Source organism: Danio aesculapii, chromosome 7 (assembly GCF_903798145.1).
Source record: "Danio aesculapii chromosome 7, fDanAes4.1, whole genome shotgun sequence".
Classification (NCBI taxonomy): Eukaryota; Metazoa; Chordata; class Actinopteri; order Cypriniformes; family Danionidae; genus Danio; species Danio aesculapii.
The window spans coordinates 33050898-33065858 of NC_079441.1; the positions used below are offsets into that span (position 1 = coordinate 33050898).

The 14961-nt window shown below is 35.4% G+C and overlaps 1 protein-coding gene across 39 annotated transcripts in view; it reads right to left on the reverse strand.

The window, feature by feature from the left end:
* Positions 1-14961, reverse strand: part of madd (MAP-kinase activating death domain) — a 93206-nt gene that overhangs the window by 40856 nt on the left and 37389 nt on the right. For 21 of the 39 annotated variants that reach the window (XM_056461704.1, XM_056461716.1, XM_056461715.1 and 18 more), the window contains exons 5-13: positions 10718-11027; positions 9617-9748; positions 9391-9504; positions 7209-7289; positions 3715-3771; positions 2337-2509; positions 1690-1925; positions 901-1060; positions 387-490 (exon numbers count right to left, since the gene is read on the reverse strand). In XM_056461704.1, the coding sequence (XP_056317679.1) occupies positions 387-490; positions 901-1060; positions 1690-1925; positions 2337-2509; positions 3715-3771; positions 7209-7289; positions 9391-9504; positions 9617-9748; positions 10718-11027 (1367 nt within the window). The remainder of the gene's footprint in view (positions 1-386; positions 491-900; positions 1061-1689; positions 1926-2336; positions 2510-3714; positions 3772-7208; positions 7290-9390; positions 9505-9616; positions 9749-10717; positions 11028-14961) is intronic. The other 18 variants (XM_056461720.1, XM_056461719.1, XM_056461713.1 and 15 more) reach the window with 1 other exon arrangement.

The window sequence follows — 14961 nt, forward strand, 5'->3', positions numbered from 1 at the left end:
AAGAAAGGAAACAAACATGATAAATATTACTAAGCTTAAACTTTCAAATCTTCTAAGTTTAAACTAGATTCATTTCTGTACAGTCATAAATAAATGTCATTAGTTAGGAAAGATATGGTGGTCGAGAGAGCTTAACATGCTGCAGTTTCAGAAAGCACATGCAATTACAAAAACACCAACAAATAAAGAAACGATCTTCATTAATTTGACAGCACACGTGTTGCAAATGTTTGTGTTGTGAGAATTTGCAACACGTGTGCTGTCAAATTGACGAAGATCGTTTCTTTATTTGCTGGTGTTTTTGTAATTGCTTGTGCTTTCTTAAACTGCAGCACGTTAAGCTCTCTCGGCCACTGTAGTACGCGATTAAAAATGGAGATGCTAACTTGGTGTGTCTCCCTGTATGTCCCCTTTGATCATCTCATTCACAAAGTCTCCAAGAGACGAGTAGGAAGAGCTGGAGTCATCATATGCTTCACTGTCGCTGCCACTGAAATAAAAATGTAAAACAATAAATCAAATTAAATGGGATTAAACAGAAGTTTGTTTGTCAGTTTGTAAAAGAAGTCTCTTATTCTTTTAAAGCTGATTTATTTGATTAAAAGTGTTTTTAATTGTCCATATACTTCAAAATGTAATTCATTCCACTTACAGAAAGAATTTATTTGAATATATCTGTAACACTATATCTAAATATCTGTAGCACTGTAAAGTCTTAACTGTCATTTTTGATCAGTTTAAATTCATTTATGTTGAGTAAAAGTAAAATCAATTATTCAAAACTGTCTATAACCTTCTGACAGTCTGATTTGTCAGGTAAAGAAAATAATCTTTAGCATTTGCATGAGTTTCTGTGAATGCCTATGCATGTTAGTGAGCACTGCAAGTGGTGTTTTCAACCTGTCGTCTGTTGGGTCTGAATCATTGGTCTCATCCTGCAGGGGTCCACTCAACGCCTCCGCTAAATGAGAGTTTCCATCATACACGCGGTAGAATACTGGCTGTAACTGGTGGGCATACCACTTAGGCTTATCGCCTATTAGAGAGGGGTCATACACATCTGAAAAACACACACACTGTCATTACTGGCTACACACAAAATGGGAAGCACATAATGGACAGTCCATAGAGTGAAACTGTATATCCAGACAAGTGCAAATCTGCCTTTACAATGGTCAAACTAAAGAAGGGGCTGGGTGCAGATCTTCTGTTCAGATTCAGAAGGGTTATTTTGTATACATAAGTGTACTACATAAACCTCCACACACAGCGTCAACAAACAAGAGGTTTGACAATCAGAAGAGACATGATTTAGTCCAGGTTATTTGCACAAGATGAGAATAATAAAAAATGTACTATTTCTTAATCAAACCTATTAACATTTCCATAAATAAATATTACTTGAAGACAAAAAAGTCAAAAATGAAGATAAAAATGATAAAAAAAAAAATAATTCTTTATATTTGTTTTTTTATATAATACGTCCTTCTAAATTCCTCACATGGAAAGCTATTATTCATTTACTCCTCAATAAATAAAGAAAAACATGCTCATAATGTTAGTTTATTAACAAAGAAAACATGAAAAATCATTGAAACTTCCACTAGGGGGAGAACTGTGACAGTCAAAGTTGGTGGTCAAAGAAAAGCGGTTTTAAAGATGGAAGGAAATATATCTAATATATCTCACTGTTATGAATCCTTTGGAAAGCCAGGTTGGTGGGGTTGAGAGCCCATTCTCCATAGTACTCCACCGCCTGAGTGTGGGAGAGCTTTTCTGTGAATCCATTTCGTCGTGGCCTAGAAGCCAGGAAAGATGTGGACTGAAATGCCACCACAGGACGAGGGAAGAGACGGAGAGTGCGTGTGTGCATCTGGAACCCTTGCAGGACGTTCGGAGAGTTGAAGAACCTCACCATTGCCACCCTAAGAGATCAAAATAATAAAACATTTTGTTCTTAAAGAGCGGAACAAACATTTTTTTAATGGTTTACATTTTGTTCTTTCTGCACCACTAGCGAACACAATGGGTCCCATTGACGGATAATCAGTGGATTATTCATGTTTATACAGTACGAAGGGATGATTTCTCATAGAAAATTTCTGCCTAATTCACAGTAGCAGATTTGTGTGTATGCACAGCTAGTGAATCAGATTTACTGATTGTTCAAAAATACAAATATGAAAGGCTTTAAATAATGTTATGACTTCTGTTCTTCCATTATCTAGAAAATAATCATACTTTTTTTTTTGTTTGATACACTCTACACATTATTAAACATTATTAAACACAGCAGCTCTACTGGCCAGTCAGGCTGGACATCCAATACTTCATACCTTGTGGCAACATCAACTGAGTCCACATCATTGCCGTAGATGAGTGGGTTGAATTCGGTGGAGGAAGGGGAGGCTTTGTCACGACCAGGGGGCAACAAAGACAACTCCTGTCCATCCTGAAACTTCTCCAAGTTCAGAATAGGCTGCGTGTTTAGACTCATGCTAGCCAGAGCCTGCATAGACAAGTAGATGACAACAGAGAGGTGGAGGAGGAAGATGGATACAGGAGAGATCATTTTATCTGTGAATCTCGGCAGGGAAGACTGAAATAAGAGCACTGTCGCCTCAGGCAATGATGTCTAGCTTCATAAGCTTCTGTCTGGAAATCGACCAAATGGCAAAGGTGAATGCAAAGTCATGGTTTTAATTTAATTGCGGTTGCATAGTTAAATAATAGGGATATTTTCCCAAAATTGAAAATTCGTTTACTCATCCGTATGTAATTCCAAAACCATTATCTTTTAATTTGAGATTTAATTTAGGGTTTTATTCGCATTATAAACACAGATTAATGCACAATAATAGAGCACATCAAATATGGCACACAAAAATTAATCAATATTTACATGCGAGCACATTTAATCGGTTCATAATACAAGCAAGCATGTCTCCTCAGACTCACAAGAATCACATTGATTGCTTTTACAATGTAATTATGAACTTTATGAAGCATTTTGCTGGAATGGGCCTTTAAATGGAGGACTGAAACGTCTTGTGCTTTTCAGATATCATATTCATTTGTATTTAAAAGATGGAATATGGGTTTTGAATAACATGAGGGTAAATAACTGATGACAGAATATTCATTTTTGGGTAAACGTACACTAAAATGTTATATAGCGTACAGAAATAAACCTATTGCCTGAAGCGACAGTGCTACATTAAAGATTTAATAGTTAAAATGTTAGAGGGAAGGGTGTGGTCATCACACAGAGCCATTAGCAAAGCACTCTGGGAATTTTGCCATTGCTCACTCAATGCCTTTTAGCTGGCATTCCATCAGTCCCTGCGCTCGCCACGCCATTTGGCCAGCACGATACCAAACCAATCGTATCATCGGCTCCTGCGGCTTACAGTCATTTTTTGCTTTAATGTATTAATTAACATAAATGTAAATGAGAAGTTGCATTGGAACATGCTCAAGCCAAACATAGTTTTATGAGAAACATGGGGCTTCTGTCAAACCTTCATTAGACAGATATAAGGGCAGAAAGAGAGTAGAGAGTTAGAGGCTATGGAGGCAAACAGAGTGTGTTTATTCAAAGGGTGTAGAATAAAGAAGTATCTGTACGTTTTGGTTACAGAAAGTGTCTGAGTAGGGCTGCAGGGGAATGGGGTTATTTTTCCGTGCACATTCAAAATGCAAAGATTTGTGAACCTTGGAATCGGAGGCGAAGATCTGCTTTTGGGTGATCAGAGTCAACCTTACCAGACACTGAAGGACACAAGAGAACATGGAGGAAATGTCACATGACTGCCTGTCACTGAGAAAGATTAGGAGATCATGTGACTAAAAGTGAGCAGAGACAATTCAAGGAAGGAGAGAAACCACAGAAAGACAAATACAAAGACACAGAGAACACGATACATCATGAAGTGGACAATATGAGTGCAGGGAATAAAAAGAAAACAATCTTAAAGATGCTGTATGTAGGATTTTGACTCTTATCATGCATAAAAGTACCATAATAGGTTTGCAGATATTCAAGAACATGCTAAGCAAACATATTTGTTTATCTGAAAAACAATGATAGTTTTTCTCCTTTGATAACGTGCGTTCCATTTTGAAATCTTCCACTTTCTTCCAGTTTACCCAATTATATTTCAGCACGCTAGGTTTCCTTGGTGGAAAACACAGCACATTTCATTAGTCATGAAGACTGCCTCAATGCAAGACAGCAACAGCCTCCAAAAAAAGACATAGAGAAGAAAGGAGTAAACATTATTAGAGCAGCTTACAATGTAATGCAGGGACCAAACATGACACCACTGCATCACTTGATCTAGTTTCAGGGTTTCTGCAGGTTTCACAAAGTTAAATTTAAGACATTTTAAGAATTTTTTAAGACCAGTATGAATTAAATTTTAGACGTATACAGGACTAAATGCATTATTTTTTAATAATATCCCAGTTGGATACTTTTCAAAAATATTCTTTCACAAATCCTTTAATCCTTACCAAAAATATATCAAAACTTAGCTGTCAATTACTTCGGTCTACAATAATAATAATTTAATAATAAAAATATAGGTCAGGTCAGTATCCTCAGCAGTAATTAAATGGAGAACTTTCAAGTAAATGTTACTGCAAGGAAAGTAATTAAATGCTAATTAAAAAAAACCTAAAAAGTTTAATTGAGATTGGGATTGTTGGTGATTGTATGGGTGTTAATGGCCAGATTGGGTAGCTATACATGAACAAAGGAAATTAAGACCTGTTATAAAAAGATTTAAGACCTACAACACAATATTTCAGTAGATTTGAGACTTTTTAAGGCCTAAAATCTAGCTTTTGAGATTTTAATCTCAGATTTTTAAGATTTTTTAACACCCCGCGGATATCACGTAGTTTACTCAGGGGATGTTTTTCATCTCAAACAAATTTTCCACTCGAGTTAAATGATTTGAGATTGTGAAATAATGCATTGAACATTTTACTTCACATTTTACTTCAATTTCAATGGAGGAAATTGGCTCATGTTTCCGTATTTGCAAAGACTTGTAATCTACGAAGGTGAATTTAATTTAGCTTTTGGCTCAATTCTGATAGAGTCATCAATCTGGCCGGATGAAAAAAAAATCCAGTATTTTAAATGTGTAATGCAATACTTAGTTCAACCCCTAGGTGTTTATCCTACATTCTGCACCTTTAAGATACAAGTGGGTTGTGAATGTAGACAAAGAAGCAGATCTCATACAAAGTTGCCATTGATGAATTTGCACAAAACTCATATCTAAACATTATTTGGAAGGTGTTAGTCAGAATTCCATTTTCAGCCTATTTAATGTATTCTTAATTAATATTAAATAGAATCTGAAACTGAAAGTGAAACGAGATATTACTTTTGGGCATTTCACCCAAAAAGAAAAGTTTTCAAGAAGTGGAGGCAGAGATTTGGGGAACATATTATGAAGATTTCTTTACTTAATAATGATGAAGTAGATTAAGACCATGAAAATTATGAATTTTCATAATTATCAAGGTCATGGCAATCCCAGTTCTTTAAAAATAGGAGGATAATAGGAGGAGACAGGATAAACGTTTAAAACAGAGAGAGACTTTTTGGATCTATACATTAAAAGCAACTAGATTTCCAGGTTTAAATTGTGAATTCGATTTTTCTTCTTTTCTGTAAAACAGTTTTTCTATAGATATTTTACAGATTATCATTATATATCGTTGAATATGTATGTGTTTGTATATGCATTCTTATGTGTGCATGTATATGTGTATTTATAAGTATGTGCACATGTATATATGTGTGTTCGTAAGGGTGTATATATGTATGTACATGCCATGTTTAAGCGTATTTATCTGTACATATTTGCTTATTTGTTCTATATATTTTTTTATATATGCATGTGTATGTCTGTGTATGTATATATGCGTATATATGTCCCCCTCTATCAATGCTGAATTGATGATGATAGTTGACCTTTTTTGTTATATTATTTGAGTGTTGTTGAGATATTTATATGAGTCATGTGACCATAGTACTCAAAAGAAAGACGCACTTGATCACTGTTACCCTGATGAAGGCAGTTCCTTGCCAAAATGCATAGTTTTTTTTTTTTAACATTAGCCATGTGAATAAAGGCTTTTGAAATTTTCCACATTTTTCGAGTGCCTTGGACTGATTTTTGTTGCTGCAAGCTAATTTTAATTTCACACTGACGTTAAAAATATTCACATATAAACAAAATATTCTTTAAAATGTAATGCTCAACTAAGTGGGCAATAACACTGAATGGCACTCAGAAAAGCATCAATTTCCATATTGGCTCATGATGTTCTTGATCCAATGTGTGTCTGAATGATAGGGCAACACCATACACGTGTACACAATTGAAAACGATGACCTTCAATTTAAATCAGGTTTTTAAAACAATCATGATCTGAAGATGAGGACCTGATTCACAGTGATTCATCATGGCGAACGAAGAGTGATGACTCACAGTCTGTGAGACACAACTGATGATTCAGTGCATTGACTATTTTGGCTTGAGTTATTACAATGACAGCATGATAATTATGTTTGATGAAAGATGAAAAACGTTAAATCGATTTGGCTGAGAAATTCTGCAGCAGACTAGCAAAAACAACAGATTGCTATCAAATGTGTCTCCATTAAAAAGACATGAGGAAGGTCAGTATATGACAGTGATTGATGGCAACACAGTGAAATGTTCCAACAGTTGATGTTAAGGGGGTTTGATTAAGCTCAGAGGTGCTCAGAATCAGAAGCTCTAAATAAGGCTCTATGTGGGATTGTAAAGGGTTAAGCGAGAGAACTAGAACCATTATTGAGACTATAGATGGGGAAACTCAAAACTTATTACCTCCAAGAGCTGGAACAAAAAAAGGGGGAGAATATATAGTCATTACAATACATAAGTGATCATCTAAAACAAGAATTAAACTTTTCATGTTCTGTCTGCATTTGACTTCAAACGATAGGCCTTAAAATATCTTTGCATCGTCAGCCTTCTCTTTGGTTCAACTGCACTATTATAATTAGCAATGTTTACAGCATCTGTTAAGACGACAGTATAATTACTATGCATTGCTTCTGGAATCCAGTTAGCGATTGCTTCACTTGCACAGTTAATGGTAGGGCTCCTTGGAGAGATGAGAACATCTGCTGCATTTACCTGCTTCAAGTGTTTCTTCAGCTCAGAGGCCTCAGGTTCAGGTAAGGGAGGGAGCAGTTCTGCGTTGCTTGGAACAATAACCTACAGGGATAATGATAAAGACCACAACTTTACAACATGATGGAATGGAATACACAAATTCCTAGCTGGGTTCTTACAGATAGTTCAGATATGCCAATATTCAATAATATTTTCAATTCAATTAAGTTCATCTTTATTTCTATAGCGCTTTTACAATAAAAAAAGATTGTGTCAAAGCAGCTTAACACAGAAGTTCTAGTAAATTGAAACTGTGTCAGTCTAGTTTTCGGAGTTGAAGTTCAGTTTAGTTAAATTCAGCGTAGGGGTGCAACGGTTCAATCTACTCACGGTTCAGTGTGTATCATGGTTTTAGGGTTAAGGTTTTGGTATGGTACAGTTTGTGCTATGCTTTGAAAAAAACTGCCTACAGAACAATTCAAAGAACAATAAACATTTATTGGGTAACAAACCTGACAATGCAACAGCTTCACACATATGACTGTAGATTTGCATGTTCTCGCATTAATTAAATAAAAGTAGGCCATTTTGAAAATTCATTCATTTTCTTTTCGGCTTAGTTCCTTTATTATGAGGGGGTCGCCACAGCGGAATGAACCGCCAACTTATCCAGCACATGTTTTACACAGCGGCTGTCCTTCCAGCAGCAACCCATCTCTGGGAAGCATCCATACACACTCATTCACACTCATACACTGCGGACAATTTAGCCTACCCAATTCACCTGTACCGCATATTTTTGGACTGTGGGGGAAACCCGAGAACCTGGAGGAAACCCACGCGAACACGAGGAGAACATGCAAACTCCTCACAGAAACGCCAACTGACCCAGCCGAGGCTCCAACCAGCGACCTTTTTGCAGTAAGATGACAGCACTACCTACTGCGCCATTTTCATTTTAAAGATTGTATGTTCAAATAAAATGCTTAAAAAAACTATTGTTTTTATAATTGAGCACTTTTAAATTATTGATTACTTCTGTTTACATTATGCTTGCATTACCAAGGCAACAACACATTTTTACTTATCATTTCTTTATGATTTTATTATGACTCCAGAAAGGTCTGTTACACTTATCAGCACCATCGTAGTGAACGAAACTTAAGCAAAGAAAGAGCATTCGGCACTTCTCTCTTAATTCAGCGGGAACAGTCAGTCGAGAAGAAAACTGTTCTTAGCAGACAACGGGTAAACAGAGTGAATAGCGGGAGTGCTTGGAATTGCTCATATTTTGAACCGCGGATCACAGGACGCACCGAACCGTGGGAGGACAACGGGTCAATACATTTTTGTACCGAGAACCGTTGCATCACTTGTTCAAAGTGGTTTAAATTTCACTGATGAAAGTCAAAACACCGAAGAGCAAATAATGAACATGCACAATGTTGGGCACTTCAAAATATTGTGATATTTATCATCTTTAATATAAGAATATTCTGAATTTATTTGCAGTGGTGTCCAGAACAGCGCCAAATGCTAGAAGATTTATTTGGTAATTTTAATAGTTAAAAAATGAGCATTTTCACATGTTACTCTGGCCTTTTACATGCTGAAATACTGATTAAAATGTATCAGACTATTTATAAGACTACTGTACAATAACACTGTGCAATAAGGCACCAATAGTTAACATGACTTAATTTACTAAACTCACAATGAAAACTACAAAATCTTTTGATCTTAGGTGAGGTTAATTTCTGGGCTGATGCATATTAATACTTTAAATTTGTTGTCATAATTAGATTACAAGTCATAATCTTTTTTTATTTAAAGTTAATAACTAGTGAAATTAGTTTTAATATTAATTTTTTTACTAATATTAACATAGCAACTGCAATAATTCTGGCTTTTCATCTCATTACTGATTGATTAAATTGATAAATACATCAACTAACATATGCTAAAGAGATTTTATTGTAAAGTATTACCTATTTTACTTCACAATTCTTCTGCAATTTAATTTGGTTGAGACATTCGTTTACTTTACACATGTAAACATAATAAAGCAATACACCAAGTATTTGCAGCTTAGACTAATACCATAATAGTACTGTATAATGCTGTATAAAAACGTCAGCAACTAATCGAAACAACCCAATTTGATACCGTCATAAGCCTCATAAGTTCAGATGGATGATATTACCTTGTTGCAGTCCAGATCCACTAACCAAACATCATCAGGCATCTTGAAATCACACTTGTACAGGAAGAAACTGGCTGGCACACCAATGACGTATGGGGTGGGTGCTAATAGGAGCTAGAAAGAAGAAAGATGGGTTAGACGAAAATAAGAAGAGCTTTTTATACATACTGTATACTGTATATACTGACATGACTAAATGACTGAAAAGAGATGATGAGTCGCTTACCTGTTCTGCGGAGGCCATGCAGGTTGGCAACAGCGGAATGACAGGAAACATGTATTCAAGAGGGTAAATCATCGAAACAAACGCCATGACGCTCATTGAGAGAGCGTTATAATCTCGAGACTGCAGTACCACCTGCACACAGAAGAGGGTGAGAGGATGTCGTTACTGTCAGTGTGACCCACATAGGCAAAGCAATGAAGAATAGCTCTGCTTGAAACAACAGACCTACAGACGACCATTAAACTAATCTATGACACAGCAGTGGTGTATTTTTTAAAGGCTAGCTCTGTTTCCTCAATAAAAAATATTGAAGTAAAAGACTTAAGAAGATGTTTTTATATGCTACAAATGAATTTATATCGAATTTACTCTATATCCCACTATTAAATATCTGGCTGGTAATTATTTTAATGATAAATGATCAATATATCTGATTTAAATTAGATAATTTCACAACATAATCCTGCACAATACAAAACATGGATATTCATTTGGAGATCTGCAAAAGCTTAGATTTAAAAATGCTTTTAAAGATAATCTCTAAATGAGCATTAGTTGATGGCAAATGTAATCTAAACGTAAAACACAGGAAATTAATGTGCACTATTTAATATCAAATATCTAATATGAGGCAATAACTGTATACAGTTAGAAACATCTAACCATAGCTCACTGCCTGTACCATGACTTTTTTACCATTTTTTCTGGACGTACAAGTTCCTTTATCATTAATAATAATTTATATATTTATAACAAACATTTAGTGGCTTGAGATTCTATATCTTTGTAGAGTACACAGATGCAAATAACATTAGAACAAATATAGTAAAATATACAAAAATTACATTTAAAAAATATATTAAAATTAGAAATAATAGAGAAAATTTACAAACTAACGGCTTATGTTTACTTAAAACTTAATGAACATTATTTACATGAATGCAGATATTTAGAAAAATTTAGAAAAAACAGAATTGTTCACATCAGTATTGTAATGCATCCTAAAAAAAGATCAGATTTCACAGCTCTAATGAAAACAGTTCAATCTATTGATCGAACCCATCTGTAAAGTCATGTTTGTATTCCTCAGGCCATCTGTACCTTGTGCTCCAGCAGAATGCAGGCCAGGACCTGCAGACAGGCATCGACTCCCAGCAGCTCCAGTGGCAGGTGGAGCGGGAAGTCTACGATGCTGAAGCGGGACGGGTCTGGAAGGGCAAATGTCAGAGCAGGCTGCAGCTCATGGGGCAGCACCTCCACATCCACACGTCGCTGACCTGCAACAGGCACCGGTGAGCGCAGCAGCCGATAAACCCATGACTCGATCTCCCTCAGGTCCTGGAGCACCTGACTGCCCTTCTCCTTTTCCTCTACAGAAAGAGCTCCCGTGAACACACGCCACATCGTGTCCCTGAGGGAGAGAAATTCATGCTTACAGTACATGTGTAAAGTTTACCATTAGCATAAGGGTTCAGATTCAAAAGGACAACAAGTGTACAGTAAGTATGACAACAGGGTTCTCACACTTTGGTTGACTTCAAATTCAAGAATCTTTTAAGGACTCTTCCAGGTCTAATACCTTCAAATTCATGTGGGGACACATTTGTGCATGCGTGTGTGTGGCTGTGAGAAAGAGAGAATGAGAGCAAGCAAAGTCTGTGCGGTTTGTGCCCTCAACAATATTTTCAGCCAATCGGCTTTCTTAGGTTTACAACTACTCTCATTGGTTGGTGATCATTGTTTCGCGCGCAGTGAGCAGCGAAAATAAATAGTGGCCAACCTAAACAATATTTGTATTTTCAAAATTTCAAAGAAAAAAAGGCATGCATATTTTCATTTTTAAAACTACGAGTAAATCTGATGAGCCTGATCAAAAGAGATCTCGAGAAGACGAAACTGCTTGATTGGATCAGGATAACAGGACTCACTTGGCACATTATATTGAAATGAACTGAATAAAGATTGTTCATACGTTTTTTATGTTTGTAGCTACAAGATTTTATTATCCATGTCTGACCTAAAACATTATATGGCACAAAATATTAAAAGACCGTTTAGAAATGTAATGCTCTTTTTTGCGCTATCACCATTTAATAATGTCATGTTCCGGGAAAACTGAAATTGTTTGGTGGACGTCAGTCACGGTAACTTTTATTTCCTAGTTTTGTTCCAGGAATTATTCATTTAAAAATTAAGCACTGGGCCTTACCTTTTAGTGTTGTCTGTAAAATGTTGAGCTAGCATCTTAATTATTTTGTGTATGTGTGTGTGTGTGTGTGTGTGTGTGTGTGTGTGTGTGTGTGTGTGTGTGTGTGTGTGTGTGTGTGTGGATGTCATGGTAGCATACAACAAAAAGTAACTTATCATTCATGAAACACAAATAGCTAACGTGAATCATGCAAACTAGTATGCATAAAACAAGAAGTGCTGGTGAAAAAACAAATAAGCAAACAGGAGGGAATAATAGGAAATCTTTTTTTTTTTTTTAAACTCCAAGGACCTGTATTAATGCATGTTAGTTTTCAATGATTTTCCAGGGCCTTGAATTTTTTTTCCTCCAGATTGACAACTTTTCAAGGATTTCAAGCACCCATGGGAACCCTGTAACAAACACTTTTCCGTGATTGTTAACGTTCACGTTGAAGCATACTTCATACTTCTTTTTAAAAAGAAATGAATTGTTCTTCAATTGTTTTTTAACCTGTCCAGTATGTGGTCTAGAAATCAGGGCTCAGAAATCAAAACAACAATCGTAAATAACTATCAAAAAATCTTTAGCACTTTTGTCTATCTTTATTCATGTTGATGCACATTTCTGTTTTTATTTTTTGGAATCTTGACACTAATCAATGGTTCATTAATGGGTTTTCACACTGTCCAGTAGGGCTGCATGATATTGGAAAAATTACACATTTCAATATTCTTTTATTCTGCAATATATATTGCGATATTACATGTATATAATATCACTAGATGAGTTGAATAAATGTTTGTAAATAATCTAGCATTTTAGATTGATTGGGAAGGTTTTGTAGGGGAGCGCATAAATTATAATAAACAATCTACACGCATAAATTCAATAAAGAAAATATGCTAATTAAATAAACAGGATTTTGTTTTCCAAAGTGTCGAAATGTATTCAGGTATACAGTAATTGAGTAATCATATGTCAAATATTACTGCATAGTCTTCGTTTTATAAACAGTTCAATAAAATGAATGAAGTTACAAACTGTACTTTTTTTATGCCTGAAAGTTTTAAAAACCCTCACACAGTCACAGATCTCAAAAAACACTTGTGAAACGATAAACTATAATCCAGACTCAACATTGTGTATACTCGCGATGTGACTATTGTGAATGATCACATGCTGAAACGATATATTGTGCAGCCCTATTGTACAGTAAATTGTATTGTCTTAATTCAGTCCTCTGTTCTGATGTCTGGAGGCAGAATTAGCACAAAAAACAGTGGCAGCTGGCATCTACTGTGCAGGATTAAACTACTAATCACTTTAAGTAAAATGATGGTAGCAGAGTGACCAGACGAAAACTCTACAAGTGCTGGACTACACTAAAACATGCACACAGTGGTCTGTTCTCTGTTCGCTTCACCATATATTTTCCTTAATAATGCAAATAGGCCACTGCAACACATCACAAATCAACGCATAATTATGCAGATTTTAATATTAAACTGTGCAAACCAAACAATAAGATAAAAGAATACGGCTACACGATTAATCAACATGAAACCAAAATTGCAATATGTCTTAATGAGATCAGAAAAATTAAAAAGGCTGAGCTTTAATTACATAAATATATGAGCTGCAAGTTTAAGAATGAAGATAGATATTTATGTGATGCTAAATATTGCCATTTAAAAATAGAATTATTGTATTTTTACAGTGTAATTAACAATAAAAATATTACAGTAGCAATATCTGTTTTGTTTTATATTTATAATAATAAATGATCATTTTTTTGCCAATTAATATTTTTTTTTTACATTGATTTAAGCCATTATCAAAGAGAAAAGTTTTAATATTTTATTTAGGTGAATGATTTCAAGAACAACTAGAATCACAACAAAATGAACATGGCACATTATTTTTCTGGGTGAAGATGGCAGAAAGTGGCCAGAGGATGTTGGTCACACAGGTTGAGTTTGAGAGAAAGAGGCAGGCACTGAAATAACCACACAAGCGAAGTGGACTGTCATTAGCAGCAGAAGACCACAGCGGTCAGCCAACTCGGTCAGCAAATGACACATAACTGAAGGTGTAGTGCACATGGATTCACCAAAACTGGACAGCACAATGTTACTGTAATGTTAATGCTATAAATAAGGCTGCTGGTGGTGCTGGGAATACTTTGTTTGACAGACTTTGGGCTATATTTACGAGTAATTCTTAACATGTATCAAATACACAAAACAAAAACAAGATATTATAACAGGCTTCATCACATAGTGAAGTCTATTGTACTTCCAAGATTTTTTAAAGGTTTCTTTTTTCTGCAAACATACCTTAGAGATTGTTAAATCAGTACTTTTGATATTACCATAGACTTTAAATTTCTCCCACCAATAGCCAAAGAGGCAACATAGATAACTCTAAATTAAATTGAATCTAAATTAAGTCTAAATTTTAGATTTTAGTCAAAAACTAAAATAAGATTGAACCTTCAAACTTGAATACGGTGTAGGAAACCAGCAATTAGATGACACTACAATACAGTACACACATGTTAGCTAATAAATTTACAAATATGACTAAATACTTAAAATAAAAACATGAATAAATACTTTAATAAATGTACTGTTCATCGTTTGTTCATGTTAGTAAATACAACCAACATTACAAGTTTCATATCGTAAAATGTTACCTCTTTTTGCTTAAAATAATGGATTAATTTTAAATCAAGGCATTTAAGGTCAATCATTTAAGCCTATATCTGCCAGTGTCTTCTTCTAAAAGCTCCAGACAGGCCAGACTATGGTTGTGTGGGCCTAGTAGAGGTACTGCAGTAAGTCATAATTGGTTGATCTGAGAACTCCCACTTCTCACAGCTGCTCTCTGAGAACAGTCAGTGGCCTCAATCTGTCATCCAGCCTGTCTCCACCAGCTCCACACACTCCCTCCAGCTCTTACCATGTTTCCTTCTCGCACTCTACCTGCCTTTCTTCGTTTCTCTCTACTGTCGATTTGCAATGTCAAAACCACAGAGATATCTTTATTAATCGGTGGTGCCGCTGGATAGTGCAACTGTCGCATATTAAAACGTGCCTGCTTAGGCAGATGAATGCTAATTAATACTGACTCTCCAGCCAGAAAGACTTATATA